The sequence below is a fragment of the Diabrotica undecimpunctata genome, chromosome 8 (assembly GCF_040954645.1).
Source record: "Diabrotica undecimpunctata isolate CICGRU chromosome 8, icDiaUnde3, whole genome shotgun sequence".
Lineage (NCBI taxonomy): Eukaryota > Metazoa > Arthropoda > Insecta > Coleoptera > Chrysomelidae > Diabrotica > Diabrotica undecimpunctata.
The window spans coordinates 47894535-47914334 of record NC_092810.1 but is presented as its reverse complement, the minus strand read 5'-3'; the positions used below and the strand labels follow the sequence as shown (position 1 = coordinate 47914334).

At 34.6% G+C, this 19800-nt stretch overlaps 1 protein-coding gene across 1 annotated transcript; it reads left to right on the top strand.

Moving 5' to 3' along the window:
- The first annotated feature begins 508 nt into the window (after positions 1-508).
- Positions 509-19335, top strand: mRpL40 (mitochondrial ribosomal protein L40). The gene is made up of 5 exons (XM_072540216.1): positions 509-796; positions 849-929; positions 1209-1379; positions 1479-1677; positions 18741-19335. The coding sequence occupies exons 1-5, from the start codon at positions 762-764 to the stop codon at positions 18849-18851; spliced, it is 597 nt and encodes a 198-aa protein (XP_072396317.1). The 5' UTR covers positions 509-761; the 3' UTR covers positions 18852-19335.
- Positions 19336-19800: the final 465 nt, after the last annotated feature.

Genomic DNA, 19800 nt, shown 5'->3' with positions numbered 1-19800 from the left:
GAATGACCAATTTGAGACATACAGCTTTCCCCTCCTATATTTGTTCAGAGACTATAAAGTGTAAAGCAGACATTTGTTTGTCAATTGAGAAAGACAAAATGCTGAAATAGCTGTAGTGGGAAGAAATTATAATAAAAGTTATAGAGATGTAGAAAACAAAAGTTTTCAGAGTTTTCTTTTTAGATAACATTAACTATAAGTAATGACCAATTTCGACGTAAACATTTTTAATAGCTAATATATGAAGTGAAAAGAAAGTATGAACAAAACATGAAGGAATGGAACCAAACAGTCATTAAATTGTAAAGATAAATAATGGATCACCTTTTTGTTATTAGGAAACAGCTGGAAAGGAATTAGAAATCCAATCAAGAAATACCTCTAAACAAGTTAAATAAATTCAATGGATATGTCCATATAATAAAGTAATATATGGCTGGAAGTAAAAACGTAAAAACAAAACAAACAAACACCTAACCCTCAATTTTAGTACAGAAATGTCATGAATGACATTTCTCTCAACATGTTGGATGGAGGTAGCGATACATTTTTACGCTACCAAATTTGACAGGCCGCTCCGGAAGTAGCGGAGCGGTAGCGGTTTCATTTTGCAGACATTTACTCAACAGTTGTGGAGCAGCTCCGCCTGCTGAACGCGCCCAAAAAGATTTGTCAAAGCAATGTCACAAAATTTGTGTATTTTTTAGGTTGTTATTAAGATTAAGTTAAAAGGAATAAAATATTTATAGGAAAATTTAAGAATGACCATGAATGCAATATTATCAAATTTCTCCAGGTAAATTGTTTCTACAAGTAAAAATATTTGCAACTAAATTTCTAAATTTAAGGTTAAGTCTTAAAGCCCCAACTCTGGCAAGAACAATCTGTACAAATAAACCATTAGCTTTTAAATTCACTCCAGTTTTGCTGTAAGTATTACAACATAGTTTAGTTATTATAAAGTTCTTTCGTAGGCTGTAGACTATTCGTATTTTTAAGATAAGTAACATAAACAAATTTGACATTATTCTATTTTCTCTAAAACATGAGATTTTGCTTGATGCTTCTCTAAAACAAGAATATTTAATTTTGCCAACAAAAATTATTTACTATATTGTATTTGGTGAGCATATTAAAGTAACAGTAATTCTGTTTGTTCTTATTAACATTACAAATGATAGCAATCTAATATATATTTTGGATTATAGTGCTGAACCTTTGAAAAAGAAAAAGAGACTTGATCCCGCAGTTGTTAAAGCTAGGGAAGAAAGAAAAAAAAGAAAACTAGAGAAGCAGATCAGAAAATTGGAAAAGAATGCACGTAAATTAAAGCCCATAGAAGAATGTCAACCACCATTTGAAGTTTTGGATACCATACAGTGAGTATTTAACATCATAATATAAATGTTGGCATGTATTTTATGTTAATGTATTTTACATGTTTTGTATACTTTTACCTTAAAGCAAAAAAATTTTAGGTCCCGTAAAAGAAATCTTGCAGCTCTTTCTACTGAAATTTTGGAGGGTAGAGCACTATTGCAGAAGAAATGGTGTCATCACAAAAGAGAAGAGCATTTAAGAGATATGCAAATGTTAGATAGAATGGCATATTCCCAGCAAAGGGCACTAGATGAACTTAGAAAAGAATCCGAAGAACTTTACCAAGAAGCTATGCAAGTAAGAATTTCTTACTAAAAATTACTTGTAGATGCTTTTTATAATGTGTATAGCCATATTGCCTTTTTTTACTTTTCTTTCCATTTTGTTGCCATGCTGCTCATCCCCATGACTTCTACAAGGATCATTTTGTGAGCTGCAAAACTTTTTTACTATAAGTATACATTTAGTGGTATATAAAAGAAAATATTAAAAAGAAAACAAAACGAAGAATTATTACTGAAATAAATAAGAAGTTTAGTAAATATTATAAATATCAGTATCTTGTTTATATTATGTTGGAAGATGAATACTAAATTTTTAAGATTGAGATTCTGAAAGGATCACCTTAGAAAAAAAGATAGTAATCCCCTGTAACTGTGATTATTACTTACTTAAAAATATGCTTTATTATTGTATATTCTACTAGAGTCTTAAATTTTGTTGATTCTGTGGAATATTGCTGCCATCTCATTCTTTTTCTGTGATCATTGATTATATTATACTATTGTTTCATTGAAATTATATCTCCTCATTTTCTAATAATGGAGTAATAGAACCTGGGCTGTAGAACATGGAGTGAGCTACACCTGCCACATTTTTTTACATAGTAACACTACAGTAAATTATACAAATTGAACAACTCAGTTTGGATTTGAGAATTCAACAGGACAGTTCAATTAGACAGGACAAGATCTGTGTATGCCTCAAAAGGAAACCCTGCTTAAACCAATTTGAAACACTCATCAAAATTAACGTGGTGTGACGGACTACAGGCAGCGTAAAATTTTCCAGCCTTTATTCTAAACACATTTTCCATGAATTGACATTTTACACTTTTCCTTATGCGATTTATTGTTTCCAATCGTCTATTGTTCTTTTGATATTTTCATAGACAGATGCAAGCTGTCAAACTCCCTTAACCTTCATGGAATAGTAGAAATGCTTATTTCTAATTCTTAAGCTCACTGAAGATGGCTTTTGAGTTAAATATTATGTTTATATGGAGTTAAACCACAATTGATTTTAATGAAAATTACATTTTTTTAATAACATTTGATATTTTGATTTATACTCTGAAAATTGTTTTTTAAAAAAGATTATTTTAAAAAATTACAGGAAAATGTATAATAAATTTTTAATAGGTATATTTTTAGTCAAGTTTTTAGAAACTTGTTAGTTATACATTTTTCCATATTTTTTTAAAATAATCTTTTTTTTTAACAATTTCTGGAGTGGAAATCAAAACATCAAATGTTATTTAAAAATGTAATTTTTTAAATAAAACATTAAACATTAAAAATTGAGTTATTCTAGTCACATGCTAGTTTATATTGTTATTTAAATTATGCAAAAATGGTTTGAGTTACATCAGTATTTAAAAGAGTGATACAAGTGAAATTTTAACCCACAATCTGTGAAATTTGAACACACAATCTGTGAAATTTTAACCCACAATATGTGAATATTCAACCTGCAATTACACAAAAAATGTTTAACCATCAATTCAGTCTAAAAGTCACTCAACACATAGTAAGCTACAGTCCATCTAATTTACAAACCGTTGCACGTCATTATCTACGTCAGAGATCTAAGTTGACATAGTTGCCAAAGTACAAAAAAATCCTGAATCCATTTTAAATCAAATAGGTCACATAATTATTATTATTCTCTGTACAACGACTATTTAAATTCTTACGTGACATTTTTGAAATAAAACACACTAGTTCTACGCATATATAATAAAATATGTCTAGTGGCTGTAATGCCAGTGTACTCGGCAAAGTGATTCTAAAAAAGAACACACCTACCGCCTAAATATTTCGTTGGTATCATGTGACGTCACGGGCTATGACGCCGATGACGTGCAACGGTTTGTAAATTAGATGTACTGTATTTCAAGTTTATTTTGCAATAAACAGTTAACATCCTGTATCAACCCACATTGGACTGATGTGGAAAAATTACCACACTTCTACTTTTCCCAAATGGTTTTCTTCATACTTCAAATTAACTATAGCTAAAAAACGGGCGTATTTGGCTTACAAGACAGAGCAATCTATTGACAATTGTCTAAAAATTTCTCAGTTGTGTTTAGAATGTAATAGACCTTTAGTTATCTGTTATGATAATCGGTTTAACCATAGTCTACCCAGCTCAATGTTTTATAGCAATCAAACTGCTATGGACAGTCATGAGATGGCAAATTTGTTTAAGGTCTTTTTTCAATCTGTCTATAATGACAATCAAAACACTTGGTACCATCTTGAAAGTGAAGTTATGAATATTAGTATGTAATAACATTAAGTGCACAAAAATTTCAAAACTAAAAATCTTTAAGGAAATTGTGGCTCTTCCAAATAAGCTTACAAATGGTCCTGATGGTATTCCTAACATGTTGTGAAAAAAATGTGTGTGCACAATTGTATTGCTATTGTATCTACTATTTATTTAACTTCTTTGTCATCTCCAACTTTTACTAACATTTGGAAAAAAAGCTATGTTGTTCCAATTTTTAAAACCGGACAAAACAATAACATTGAAAACTATTTCAGTATCTGTATTCAATCTGCAATACCAAAATTATGTAATTGTCTAGTTAGCAAGCAAATTTCTTGGATGTTAGGGTCTTATATGTTAGGAGAAACATGGTTTCTCTAAAAACAAATCAACTTAATTATTGATGAACAACATGGATTTTCTAACAGGAAGTCAACAGTAACAAACCTTGTCAATTACCAACAATATTTGTTAGGTGCATTTGAGAATAAAATTCAGGTCGACAGCATTTACACTGATTTCTCAAAGGCCTTTGACCAGGTTAATCATAATCTTTTGGTCCACAAGCATCTGGCTTTGGTGACCCCATTGTTAATTGGATTAAAAGTTTTCTGATAGGACATACACAGCAAGTTCATATTAACAATTATATTTCACAAGAATTCCATTGTTATTCTGGTGTACCACAAGGGTCTCATTGTGGTCCTTTGTTTTTTAACTTGTTCATTAAAGATATTGGTAAGGCTATCAAAAACTCACACTTCCTGCTATTTGCTGATGATCTTAAGTTATTTCGTTGTATATATGATAAATCGGATAGAGATCTCTTGCAAAATGATGTAAATAATATATTGTTTATGATCAAAACAAAATGGTTTAATCTTAAATCCAACTAAATGTTTCATTTGGTCGTATAAATAATCTACTAGCTAATAGATTTGTTCTTAATGATGTACTCTTGGATTCAGTTACTGAGATTAGAGATTTGGGTGTCTTATTGGATTGTGCATTGACATTTAGAAGCCATTTTCTTAAAATTAAGGAAACAGGATTTCGTAATCCTGGTTTTATTTATTGTAACAGTCATGATCTCTCACCTATTTTATTCAAATTATTGTATTGCTCTCTGGTATGCTCAGGTCTTAAATATTACTCTGTTATTTGGTCCCCATTTCATCAAGTCTACATTGATGGATTGGAGCGTGTTTAGAGGAAATTTCTAAGATCTTTAGCTTTTAAAGCACATATCCATATAAGAAATTCTGAAAATTATTTCATAGATTATTCTATAATAATTTAACATTGCTACATTGAAGAACCGCAGGTTGAGAGCTGATATGTTATTTTTGTTTAAAATTCTTAACCATGTTATTAATTGTCCCCCGTTATTAGCCAATGTACACTTAAACACAGTACATAGAACTCGACACACTGCATTCTTTTATATTCCTTTTCATAGGACTGATTATGCTCGTCATTTTCCCTTGTCAAGAATGCTCAGCTCTTGTAATGACCTTCTATTGGATCTAATCTGTCCAAACATTAATGTTTTCAAAAGGCAACTTAGGAATCTAATTTTTAATCTAGAAATGTGATATTTTTTTTAACTTTTGTGATTTGATATACTGTTTTAATGTACAAATTTTTACTGCTTTAATTGTTTCTTTGTTATTGTTTTGATGTTTATTGTACTGATCTTTACTTTTTACTATTTGTTGCATTTTATTGTAAATGGTTCTACCGTTGAAATAAATAAATAAATAAACTTGACTAATCTATTAACCTGTCAACTTGATATTCTAAACAACATTGAAAGCAGGAAGCAGACTGATTCAATTTACACAGTTGTCACCAAGGTTTGATTGTGTTGATCAGGAAATACTATATACTAAGTTGATTTTGAATGGGTTTGACTCAAACTTTGTTTCATGGTGGACAAGCTCTTTCACTGGTCATATTCAAAAATTAAATAGGTTATTTTTCTATGGAAATTGTGGTCACATCTGGAGTTCCAAATGGAGGCCATAGTTCTCCTTTCCTATTTAATATTTTCGTGAATGATATAGTTACATGTTTTTTGTATAGCAGCTGTGCGAAATTTGCTGATGATTTCAAATTTTGGAGAATTATTAAAAGTATTTCAGATCAGGAACTACTCCAGGAGGACTTAAATTGTTTTTCAGAGTGGTGCCAAAAAAATAAGCTATATTTAAATATCAACAAATGCAATTTTATAAGTTTCTCTAGGAAAACTACTAGGTTTCAGTCAAATTACTTTATTGATAACCATCTATCTAAAATACACATCTACAGTAACAAATTTGGATGTAATTTTTGATGACAAATCAACTTTTGTCTTTCATATTACATAATTCTATATCAATTAGGGGCCAGAGATGCTGGGCTTTGTTACTAGAAATTTCAGTTTGTTCTTCATTTCAGCCACAAGAATGGTCTATTGTTCTTTGGTCAGGTCTCTGCTGGAGTACTGTTCAGCCATATGGTCTCCTTATTTCTCGATACATTCTGATTCCTTTATAAATTCCTACGGGTTTGTGGCTTTTAAAGTGGGGTTAGAATAGCAGACCATGACTACACTATCATGGAGAGGTCTATGAGCTTGCCTGTTTTAAGTGTGAGAAGGGATCTGTTTGGTTTAACTTTGATTTTTAAATTCTAAATGGTAGAATTGATTGTCCCTTTCTTGTGAGTCAGATTGATATTACAGTACCATATTACCACAGTTTGCATCATCTGTGTACTTTAAATGTTCCATTTTGCAGAACAACCTATTGTGCTAATAGCCCACTTGTTACGTTCCAAATTTAAAGTAGAAAGTCCCACCTCTATTTTATCAAAATTTAAATAATTCAGGACGTGTAAGAGCGGTTGCCTATAATATATTATAAGCAAGGTGGCGAAAATAAAATTAGTAATTTTTAAATAGGGGTAATGTCTGGCAAATTGTGCTGAAGTTAAGGGAACACGTCCTCTTTTTTGTGAAGAAACTAATTTAGATCGTTCTTTCTAGAGTTATCTTGGAAGAATTGGGATCATAAAATTGAAATTTTTGAATCTCGGTATTATTCGGTGACCTCCGTGTGTCAAGTTGTCAAGTGTTCGGAAAGACGACGGAAAGAAAGTGATTCCAGATTTGACGGTGTTACTGAAAGGTTGGGCTAGATTAAAAACGGCATTTTGTTTTTTTGCTTTTGCTGCTGTTCCATGTGGGATCTGGACTAGTCCGAACCGTGTGGATATTCAAGGGGATTTGCTGCCTTCGTGGAAGGGTTTTTTTTGGAATATCCACAATTTCGCTAAAAAAAGCGGATCTACAGTACACGTGAATACCGGGAGTCGTATTTAGATCAAGAAATTAGCCTTAATCACGAGTCCAAATAGCCGGCTACGCTTCGGTCCAATTTGGGATATTTCAAACCCCTAATCTGGCTAAGAAGGGTGAGTGTTAGAACATTTCGTTTTTAATTAATTAAAAAGTTGTAGTTATTTTTTTATCCCATCTCTAAAAAGCTATTCACATTTTTATCAGTTTTCATACATTCAAGTTCGGAGACAAGTTTTTTTTTGTATTGCTCCATTATCGCCAAAAGGCAGATAAACAAAGTGTTAAAATCAATATATTTATTTCCAAATAATTATTTTAGACACAGATGGTAATTAATGTTTTCTTGCTTCAGGGTTGGTTGGTTTGTTTGTTTTTTTCTGCTTCTTCTTCTTCGTATTTTTCCATCTGGCTGTAATTTTCAACTTTTCAACATTGTCACACAAGTCTATGTACATCGGCAATCGTATGGGATTTTGGATTGAAGACACGCTGAACTATAACTGGAATTCCACGCGGTGAAGTATATGAAAATTCGAGGTATGGATCGATAATTAATTTTCAACGGAAGATTTAAGCACCGTCTAATTTGGTTTGCGGAATACAATAGTTTTTTTTAAAGATTATTTGCTGTTAGTTTTTATTTTCATATTTACAAATACTTTACAGATTTTTTTTTAAAGATAATTTGCGGTTTATTTTATTAATTCAATATTTACACATACCTATTTTAATTTTGTAAACTGCGTCTAAGGGGGGGTTATATATTTGAGATTTATTTTTTTTATATTATTTTCTGCGCACGCACTTGAGCTCACGTGGTGTCCTATTTGCGTTAATTATTTTTTTTGGTTGGTATTGAACCGCACACCCCTTAGCGTCCGGTACTTTTGATACGTCCTACCTTTCATTTTGTTCTGTTAAATAGAAATAACTTATGAATTTTTGTTAGGCAAGCAGAAGCCGCATTTTTATATTATTTTTTTATTAAGCCTATGGTAAAGTTAAATAATATTGTAATATGTAATATGTATGTATTTATTTTCAACTATCTTGGGAATCTATTTATTAAAATTGACTAAATTCTAATCTGACAATTTCATTTTTTTTTTTTATTTATTCAGGTTGTATACTGTTACTTAGTATTTTAGTAGTAAACCTATTGGTAAGTTGGTGGTTTATTGAATAGCAACGTAGGGAAGGCTGTGGGCCAATTTACCTGGCGCCCCTGATATAACTTCGGATTTTTTTGTTTTGTGGACCGCACGACCATCTCCACTGTTTTGTCTAGCCGCGAGCCATTCCCAGACTGTCACCGTATAGTACTTTTCTTTCCGGGTGTACGTCTGATTTATATTTGGTACAATTTGTAATTTTTTTATATAGATTCGGTTTTGTACGCCACATATTTTGGCGCCCAACGTGGGGCCCTTAATTAATTAACCTTTTTTTTGTCAACCCCTTGTGTAGATTCCTTTTAATTAGTTAACCTAACGTGTTTGGGCTTTAATTGACTAACTTTGATTTATTTACTTTACCACTGGTTTTGCACTTAGTAGTAGTCTTAGAACTTCGTGTTTAGTGGAAGTGTATGCCAAGAAGTGCTTACTAGTTTTTTTTGTGTGACGTGAAGTTGGAAGAAGCCAAAAATGGAACTTAAAAGAAGATACTTTGAAGTGGTGTTGTGGAACTTAGAAGAATTATGGATATATTAGGACTTTGAAATATTTCTATTTCAGTTGGAGTTCAAATTTATTTTTTTGAGAAGTTGGACTTCGAAATTCTACATTGTGGTTTAACTTAGTTATGTTAGGGAATGTAAAATCTTTTTTTGAGATTATGTTGTGACTTGTAATTTGTTCTGAAACAATGAAATTTTGAAAATCTTTGGTGAAATTTTATAGATTGAATAAAGCGACTATTACTTTTATTTTGCTTTTGGTTTGCTCCCATTAATAAAGTAAACTGTACCTGTGTGTTAATATTTTTACTTATATCTTGATTTTGTTTGAATATTTGCTCCTTTCGGTTGATACATTTTTTTAAATTTTGAACTTTGGCAAGATGGTGCGAAAACTTGTACCCAACTACTTAAGGAAAGAGGAACTGGAATATGAACTCAAAATTCGTGGAGTGTCTACTGGCACTGTTGAGTCTATGAGGTCTAGTCTGTCTGATGCACTTAGTCGTGAGGCAGCAAATGAAAGCTTTAGATATCCTGAGCACCCATTCACCTTTTCACAGGATAAAACTGCAATCGAGACTAAACTTGCGGAGCTGAATACGGCTGTTGGAAAGTTTGCCGGAACTCCTACTTGTGCTGAGTCCTTGAGATTGCGGACACAGATTAACCATGTCTTGGGGAGAATTGATCTTATGGTAATGCCAACAGGTGATGATGCAGACGCAGCCCAGGTTGTTAAGTCAGACTTTCTTGCTGAGATTTTGAAGTTGTCACAGGATTTACATGATAAGCAGCATCCAATCGGATCTGGTTCGGTACCAGTAGCGCTCGATGTGATTTCGGTTTTAAATCAGTCTTTTCAGGCAGGGGTAGGACAAGTTCATGCTTCTTCTCCTGGAGCGATGTCACAAGCTGGTAATAATGTTTTTTCAGGGTCTGTCTCTAGTTTTTCTTCTGGGATGATACTTCCTCATAAATGGGGAATAGAAAAGTTTTCAGGTTCTGCTAGGGGTATGTCTATTTCTGCATTTTTTGAGATGGTGAATGAATTGAGTCTCGCTCGTCATGTACCAGATAGTATACTTTTGGAATCAGGTATAGATTTATTTTCGGATAAAGCCTATCAGTTTTATAAAGATGTTCGTCTACGTGTAGGGAGTTGGGCTGAATTAGTTGAAGAGTTTCGTAGGGAGTACCTGTCAGCTCACCATGGGGAAGCGCTTTTTGAAGAGCTTCGGAGGAGAACTCAGCATTCGTCTGAGACTATTGGAGTTTACTTGGCAATAATGAATAGTTACTTTAATCGCTTGCGTTGTCATGTTCCAGAGGAAGTTAAATTGTCTATAGTTATTAGGAATTTGCATCCGTTCTATCAAGATAGATTACGTGATCCTTTGCCAGCTACCTTGGAGGAGCTTCGTGTTCTATGTCGCAGTATGGAGGAAAGACGTGATTGTATTAGGAACTATGTTGAACCGAATAGTAGGAAAATGAATACTTTGGAAAAGGACCTAGCTTATATCAGTGTGGATGCTGAAAGTTGTAGTAGTGTTAGTGAGGGTCCTGTTGCTTCATCCGAATCGGAGTCCGCTAGAGGAAAGTTTAGGACTTTAATCTGTTATCGTTGTAATCAGTCAGGCCATAAGGCAGTAGGGTGTCTAATGAAGAAGGAGGCTGTTCACTGTTTTAAGTGTAAGAAAGAAGGGTTTACAGTCAGAACTTGTCCTTCGTGTAATTCGGGAAACGGAAGGAAGCGCACCTAACTGGTCGAAGAGGTGTTGCCGACGTTGACTCGACCAACCTACGTCCTATTTTAGACTTTATTTTACATCATTCCGAAGGAGATGAACGTCCATATTTGAAAGTTAAAGTCTTAGGAAAGGAAATTTTGGGATTATTGGATTCTGGTGCTTCAAAGACCATTGTAGGAAGAACTGGTTGGAAATTTTTACAAAACTTGGGTTTAGAGTTGGATACTTCGAAGAAGATCGTTTGTAGAGTGGCGAATGGTCAGATGTGTGAATCGTTGGGGGAATGTTTAGTACCTTTCATGGTTAGGGATCGCTTGCGTGTCTTGCCAGTATTAGTTATTTTGGACGTACCGCACATTCTGATTTTAGGATCTGATTTTTGGCGTGTTATGGGTATCGTTCCAGATTTGAGGCATAACGAATGGTATTTTTCGGACGCTCCAGCAATGGTAGGTTCAGTGGATCATCTCCGAGGTCAAACTATTTTGACCGATGCAGAGAAGTCGCAATTGGAGGAAGTTATTAATAGAAGTCGTGAACTAATGGGCACTTCTCTTGGTTGTACTGATGTCACTGAGCATGTGATTGTTTGTAAATCTGCACCCATAAAACAACGTTACTATCCTGTATCCCCAGTAATCCAAAGCCATATTGATAAAGAGCTAGAAGATATGTTGGCGAAAGGAGTAGTGGAGCGATCGAATAGTGCTTGGTCGTCCCCGATTCTCTTGGTGAAGAAAAAGGTTCCAGAAGGTGAAGAACCAAAATGGAGGTTCTGCGTAGACTATCGAAAGCTTAATGCCGCAACAGAGAGGGATGGCTACCCATTACCGTACATCTCTAATATTTTAAATAAATTAAAGAACGCGCATTATCTTTCCACCATAGACATTAAGTCGGCGTATTGGCAGGTACCTGTTGCTAAGGCTTCCAGGCCTTATACTGCTTTTACGGTTCCTGGTCGAGGTCTTTTTCAGTTTTGCAGAATGCCTTTTGGATTACATAATGCCCCGGCTACATGGCAGAGGTTGATAGATCGTGTCCTCGGTCCGGAGTTGGAACCCTATGTTTTTACTTACTTGGATGACGTGGTCATCGTGACAAAGTCTATTGAAGAACATGTAAGGATCTTAGAGGAAGTCTTTAGACGCTTGAGAGAAGCTAAGTTAACCGTTAGCTGGGATAAATGTCAATTTTGTAGACCGGAACTAAAGTATTTGGGTCATGTGGTTGATAGGAATGGACTACATGTTGATGGTGATAAGGTCAAGGCTATGCTACGTATCCCAACACCCACATCCGTCAAGGAAGTTCGTAGCATCATAGGCACATTTTCCTGGTATCGAAGATTTATTCCTTCCTTTGCGACACTACTAGCTCCAATTACAGCGATATTGAAGAAAGGAAGAAAATTCAATTGGACCCCGAGTTGTGAAGAATCTTTTCAGAAAATAAAAGAATGTCTAGTTTCTGCTCCGATACTTAATTGTCCTGACTACAATTTGCCTTTTGTTGTCCAATGTGATGCCTCAGGATATGGAGTGGGCGCCGTGTTATTGCAGCCAGGCCCGGATGGTGACGAAGTAATTAGTTTCCTGAGCAGATCACTAACGCGTCAAGAAAGGAATTTTTCCACGACGGAACGGGAATGTTTAGCTGTGTTATGGGCAGTCGAAAAACTGCGTCCTTATTTGGAGGGTGTTCCGTTTACGGTCGTGACTGATCACGCATCCCTCGTATGGCTTCAAAATTTGAAGGATCCTACTGGAAGATTAGCTCGATGGGCGGTAAGATTGCAACAATATGACTTTAAGATTGTGCATCGGAAAGGAAAAGAACATGTTGTCCCCGATTTGTTATCTCGGTCAGTTCCCGTGCTTGATATGGTTGAAGAGGTTGTACCGCTTCCTAGTGGTGATAGTTGGTATGATAAACTTTGTAGAAAAATCGAGTCTAATCCCTTGAAGTATCCTCAGTGGAGAATGTCTGGTGGCAAACTTTATAAATACATCCGTCCCAGTCATGGATTTTTGGTCGAGGAAGTGGACAATTGGAAGGAAGTCGTTCCTAAGGGTCAACGATTGGAAGTGCTGAAGTTGTGTCATGATAGTCCTTTAGCAGGTCATATGGGGATCCTGAAAACTTATAAGCGTATTAACGAGAAGTATTTTTGGCCGAAACTGCGGAGTGATGTGTCTCGTTACGTTGGACGTTGCTCACTGTGTGCCATGCATAAGGTGGAACAAGGTAAGCCCAAAGGCTTTATGACTCCTCAACCTAAAGCTACTCAACCATGGGAGATAGTAGCAACCGATCTTATGGGACCTTTCCCAAGATCAACTCAAGGCTATAAGTTTATCTTAGTGGTAATGGATGTGTTTAGTAAATTTTCTTTGGTATTTCCGTTGCGATCCTCAAAAGCCGTGCATGTCGTTAAGAAAATAGAAGAAGAAGTTTTCCTCGTATTTGGAGTTCCACGTCTGTTACTATGTGATAATGGTGTCCAGTATACTTCGGGTATTTTCAAGAAAATGATGGAAACCTATGGTGTCTCAGTTCGTTATAATGCGTTGTATCATCCACAGTGCAATCCATCTGAACGCTATAACCGAACCCTTAAAACAATGATGGCAACTTATATAGCTGACAACCATAAGAAGTGGGATGAAAATTTGGCCAAACTAGCATGTGCTACGCGCACTGCATACCACGAGTCGACTGGTCAAGATCCCTACTTCATAAATTTCGGTCGGAAGATGGTAGTGGATGGACGAGATTTTTCCCGAAAGGACAAACTCGGAGACCCGGAGGACGAAGTAGCTAAAATGGGATATAATCGATCGCGTGGACTCCAGGAATTATTTGTTGATGTTAGAAAACGTTTAGATAAAGCTTCGGCTAAGTGTGAGAAGACCTATAATCTACGGAGACGTCCAGAGGAATTTCAGCCCCATCAGTCAGTATGGCGGAGAAATTTTGTGTTGTCAGATGCCGCTAAATATTTCACGAAAAAGTTAGCTCCTAGATGGATAGGACCCTACTTCGTGAAGAAGAAAGTTTCCCCCTGGACATATAGTTTAGAGGATGAAAATGGCAAGGATCAAGGTATTTGGAATATTAAGGATTTAAGGATTAGTAACCCGACTGGTGATCCCGATAGGATTTAGGTCGGAGTAGAACGGACTAGCAAAAGTTTTGTCTAGTCTAAGTAAATTTAGTTAGTCTTTTGAAATTGGTTGTATTTATTTTTTTTGTTGTGTCCGTGAAGGATGACTGAGTGTTGGCTATGATCTGTTCTTAGGATGTATTTGGATGGTCAACCGATTCGTTTTTTTTTGTGTTAGGTAGCCAATACGAAGTCGTAGGGTTGCGGTAGCCTTAATTTCTTTTGATTTATGGAATTGAATGTCACTTAGGTTTGGTCAGAAATATGTTGTCTTCGATGATATGGCGTTGGGATTTGTTTTGATGTTAGTAAGCCATTCTATTTAATTGGGATTTTTTCGAAGCCACATAATTATGTTTTGGTGAATCTTGTTGGATAATAGCTTAGTTTTGGATGATTCACTAAATTTCGTTGTATACGGATTTAAATTCTGAAAGACCTATCTCATTTTTATTTTAATGAACAATTGGAATTACACTACTGTTTCGGTAGATGTTCCTCGCAGTATCAGTAAGAGTGGAATGGTGGAGAGTTTCTTATGGACTCATGTTATGCGAGGTATAGTGAAGTACTAGCGATGCCCCAGAGCTGGGAGGTCGCGAATAAGGGCAACATCCAGTAACCGACCTAATCAGTGTTGTCAGATTGACGTTGGAATTTGAAACTATTCTACTTGATCTCATACGATGAGAGATGACTGTTGTGTGGAAGTGGAGTAAGTGTTGTAAGTAAGTTGTTGCTTTGTGCGTGTGGTTTGAGATTGGTATGTCTTTCGTTGTCCAAGTACTTGCGCACGGTGAAGACGGTGTGGATGATGATTGTGTTGTGGACTTCGCTCGGAGTTTAGGTAGTGCGTCGCTAGCGCGAGGGAAAATTTTCTTCGTCTAGTTTTTCCTCGTAAATTTTCCTCTGGGAAAGGGAGGTGTTGTTACGTTCCAAATTTAAAGTAGAAAGTCCCACCTCTATTTTATCAAAATTTAAATAATTCAGGACGTGTAAGAGCGGTTGCCTATAATATATTATAAGCAAGGTGGCGAAAATAAAATTAGTAATTTTTAAATAGGGGTAATGTCTGGCAAATTGTGCTGAAGTTAAGGGAACACGTCCTCTTTTTTGTGAAGAAACTAATTTAGATCGTTCTTTCTAGAGTTATCTTGGAAGAATTGGGATCATAAAATTGAAATTTTTGAATCTCGGTATTATTCGGTGACCTCCGTGTGTCAAGTTGTCAAGTGTTCGGAAAGACGACGGAAAGAAAGTGATTCCAGATTTGACGGTGTTACTGAAAGGTTGGGCTAGATTAAAAACGGCATTTTGTTTTTTTGCTTTTGCTGCTGTTCCATGTGGGATCTGGACTAGTCCGAACCGTGTGGATATTCAAGGGGATTTGCTGCCTTCGTGGAAGGGTTTTTTTTGGAATATCCACAATTTCGCTAAAAAAAGCGGATCTACAGTACACGTGAATACCGGGAGTCGTATTTAGATCAAGAAATTAGCCTTAATCACGAGTCCAAATAGCCGGCTACGCTTCGGTCCAATTTGGGATATTTCAAACCCCTAATCTGGCTAAGAAGGGTGAGTGTTAGAACATTTCGTTTTTAATTAATTAAAAAGTTGTAGTTATTTTTTTATCCCATCTCTAAAAAGCTATTCACATTTTTATCAGTTTTCATACATTCAAGTTCGGAGACAAGTTTTTTTTTGTATTGCTCCATTATCGCCAAAAGGCAGATAAACAAAGTGTTAAAATCAATATATTTATTTCCAAATAATTATTTTAGACACAGATGGTAATTAATGTTTTCTTGCTTCAGGGTTGGTTGGTTTGTTTGTTTTTTTCTGCTTCTTCTTCTTCGTATTTTTCCATCTGGCTGTAATTTTCAACTTTTCAACATTGTCACACAAGTCTATGTACATCGGCAATCGTATGGGATTTTGGATTGAAGACACGCTGAACTATAACTGGAATTCCACGCGGTGAAGTATATGAAAATTCGAGGTATGGATCGATAATTAATTTTCAACGGAAGATTTAAGCACCGTCTAATTTGGTTTGCGGAATACAATAGTTTTTTTTAAAGATTATTTGCTGTTAGTTTTTATTTTCATATTTACAAATACTTTACAGATTTTTTTTTAAAGATAATTTGCGGTTTATTTTATTAATTCAATATTTACACATACCTATTTTAATTTTGTAAACTGCGTCTAAGGGGGGGTTATATATTTGAGATTTATTTTTTTTATATTATTTTCTGCGCACGCACTTGAGCTCACGTGGTGTCCTATTTGCGTTAATTATTTTTTTTGGTTGGTATTGAACCGCACACCCCTTAGCGTCCGGTACTTTTGATACGTCCTACCTTTCATTTTGTTCTGTTAAATAGAAATAACTTATGAATTTTTGTTAGGCAAGCAGAAGCCGCATTTTTATATTATTTTTTTATTAAGCCTATGGTAAAGTTAAATAATATTGTAATATGTAATATGTATGTATTTATTTTCAACTATCTTGGGAATCTATTTATTAAAATTGACTAAATTCTAATCTGACAATTTCATTTTTTTTTTTTATTTATTCAGGTTGTATACTGTTACTTAGTATTTTAGTAGTAAACCTATTGGTAAGTTGGTGGTTTATTGAATAGCAACGTAGGGAAGGCTGTGGGCCAATTTACCTGGCGCCCCTGATATAACTTCGGATTTTTTTGTTTTGTGGACCGCACGACCATCTCCACTGTTTTGTCTAGCCGCGAGCCATTCCCAGACTGTCACCGTATAGTACTTTTCTTTCCGGGTGTACGTCTGATTTATATTTGGTACAATTTGTAATTTTTTTATATAGATTCGGTTTTGTACGCCACACACTGAATAAATTCTTCTCTTTGTTAAACAACCTGTACATGTGTATGTGTATATAGTTTTGTTATCTTAAAATACTGTGTATTTAGCCACTATTTTGTATATTGTAAATTGTAACATTTAATGGGGTTGTCCCGTATATTAAATAAATTAAATTAAATAACAGCTAAACAGCAGATTGGAGAATCGTCATTATCTTCTATTATTTGGTTAATAAGACTTACAAGGATCAAAAAGTGAAGTATTAAATAAACTGTCTGATGAAAGAATAACGAAAGTCATCAAGCATATTAAGCTCTTCCTACGTATTTGTCACATTACTGTAGTCTTGATACATAATCGCATTATCTTGATGCTAATCTGAACTTACACAAAATGTACAATTTGTATGAGAATAGTATAGAAGACGGTGATAACCCAGTTTAGCTTTTCCACTTACAAAAAATGTTTCTATTCTGAATTTAATCTGCGTTTCCATAAACCTAAAAGGACACCTGTATGAAGTGTGACAGATTCCAATCACAAAAAAATATAGCCCTTATAGGTGAAGCGGCAGATAATCTAAAATTACAACATTTCAATTAAACAAAGGCAGAAAGTTTAATTTAAAAAATGAGAAAAGATCTCAAATCTGCAAAAGAGAATCCTGAATTAGAAACTTTAACATTGATCTGCAAAAAACCTATCCTCTTCCAAAGTTGCTGACTGGGATAATATATTACAAACAGCAGTTGAATTTGTACAACCTTGGCATCCATGTTGGTAGCACAGGAAAGGGGGTTTTTAATGTTTGGGGGGTTTAAGGTTAAGGGGGTTTGTAATGTTTGACTTCAACATGAAGCTGGGAGAGGAATCCACAAGGTGGGATGCTGTTTAACAAAATACTTAAAAGATCCACCTGTTAAAAACTTGGTTCTGGAGTCGGACTGTTGAGGTGGTCAAAATCACAGTAATAATCTATTACTTTTAATGATACACACATTGCATAACCATCCACCTGTTGATTCTATCACTTTACGATTCTTATTACCAGGACCTACCTTTCTGCCCAATGATTCGGAATTTGGGGATGTTGAGAGCTCTTTAAAAATCCAACAGAACTTATTGACGGATGTAGACTACATTAATGTTATGAAAGAATGTAGGAGAGAAAGTTGTTGTTAACAAAATAGAAAGAGGAGAAATGGTTTCAATTGACAAACTATTGGAATGTATCACAAACAGCAAAGGTGATTCAGAGAAAGAAAAAGTAAATTGTCTCAAGACTCATTAAATCAGAGTTTTAAAAAGTGAGCCTTTCTTGCTCTACATGAAACCAGACACAGCAGAAGAAAACGTATAGATAGTAGATGTAGAAAAAAGAAAAAAAAGGTTGACTGCAGAAATCGTACAAAGATATGGAGTTGGATCGGCAGTTATGGCCAACGGGTAAACCACTATTCAAAGAAAAAATTAAAGATCTCAAAGAAATATTAAAGTTAGTACCACAAGATCTCAAAACCATTTTATAATTTCTTAAGAACAGCTGAACAGAGTGACTTGTTTGATGATACTGATGGTTTTGTAGTAGAAAATGTGGACTTAGGCATTGGTGAAGAGGATTAAAATTATTTGAAACACTTTTAAATAATATTAAAATTTTTAATTACCTATCATCAAATATTTTGTCCTACATTTTGTATGAATAAAACATGTTTTATGATTAGTATGTGGGTTACTGTGTTTTTAAAAAAAATTGAACCCAAAAAGCAAAAATAATTCATCTAACATTTTTTTTAACTAAGAAATAATAATTATATAATAATCATAGGTATACTATAATAAAATATGTGATTTGCAACAGATTATAGACTCTGAAGCTATTTATCTCAAAATCAGTCCTAAGTTGGTTGACTCTTTTTTGCATAACAACACCCATATATATGTGGACATTATTATTTATGTATATTTATAATGATATTATACATAATAACAAAATTCCATCATTATTTGTTTCAGTTTGATTTTCATTTGATGCCTTTTACAAGCCAAGGACCAGTCGAAACACCACCTATAGAAAATTACAATAGCCCAGATGGGGACTATCAAGATGTATCCAAAAAGTGGTAGAAGAAAAGATTTGTTTTGTTGAATAAATTCTAGATTAAACATTAAGCTAGTTTTAGTGTGTATTATGTTTATTAATCTATTAAACTCACTTTTCCTGTTTCTTCTCGTCCTTTAAACAACCCCATTTAATCCTTACACAGTATTATATTGATGACTGACTTTGTACAATACAGTCGTTTCTACTTCCAAAAACTACTTACCCATATATTTCATATCCTATTCACTTCATGAGTTATTGTGGCATTATCTATTTCCTTGCATTTAGTCTGCATTACTAGACATATCCTACTACATAGTCTGCTACATATTGTATGGTCTGTAAAGATGATTTCCACAATTACATTTTAAGCTTTCAACCTGACCCTATTAGAAGAATGAATTAGCATATTTATCATGTCCTCAGTGGCGGCGCAAGAACATAATTTTATGTGGGCAAGATTTTGCAAGGCCCTCTACTCGCGCATAAAGACAGATTTTTTAAAATGGCTGCTAAAAACCATTAGTAACTGTTGAACATCGGCAAGCAAGAGTAATATTTGCACTAAACTATATTTACCGCAACCCACAATTTTGGAACAACGTCATTTTTACTGATGAAAAGACTTTTCAGTCGACCTATAACGGTCAAATCCGTGTTTATCGTCCAGCCAATACTAGGTTTGAAGAACGATATATTCACTCTCATAATAAATCTGGACGTTTTTCTGTAAATGTATGGGGTTGGATTAGTATACATGGACCTGGTGTTTGTTGGCGATTAGAGGGAAGATTTGCTGCCGACAATTACATTACCGTTTTGGAACACGTAATGCTCCCTTCAATTGAGCAATTGTATCCTAATAATACTTTTATATATCAACAAGATAATTGTTCAGTCCACACTGCCCATGCCGTAAGGAATTGGTTTCAAACGCAAAACCTGGAAGTATTGCCATGGCCTTCGCACAGT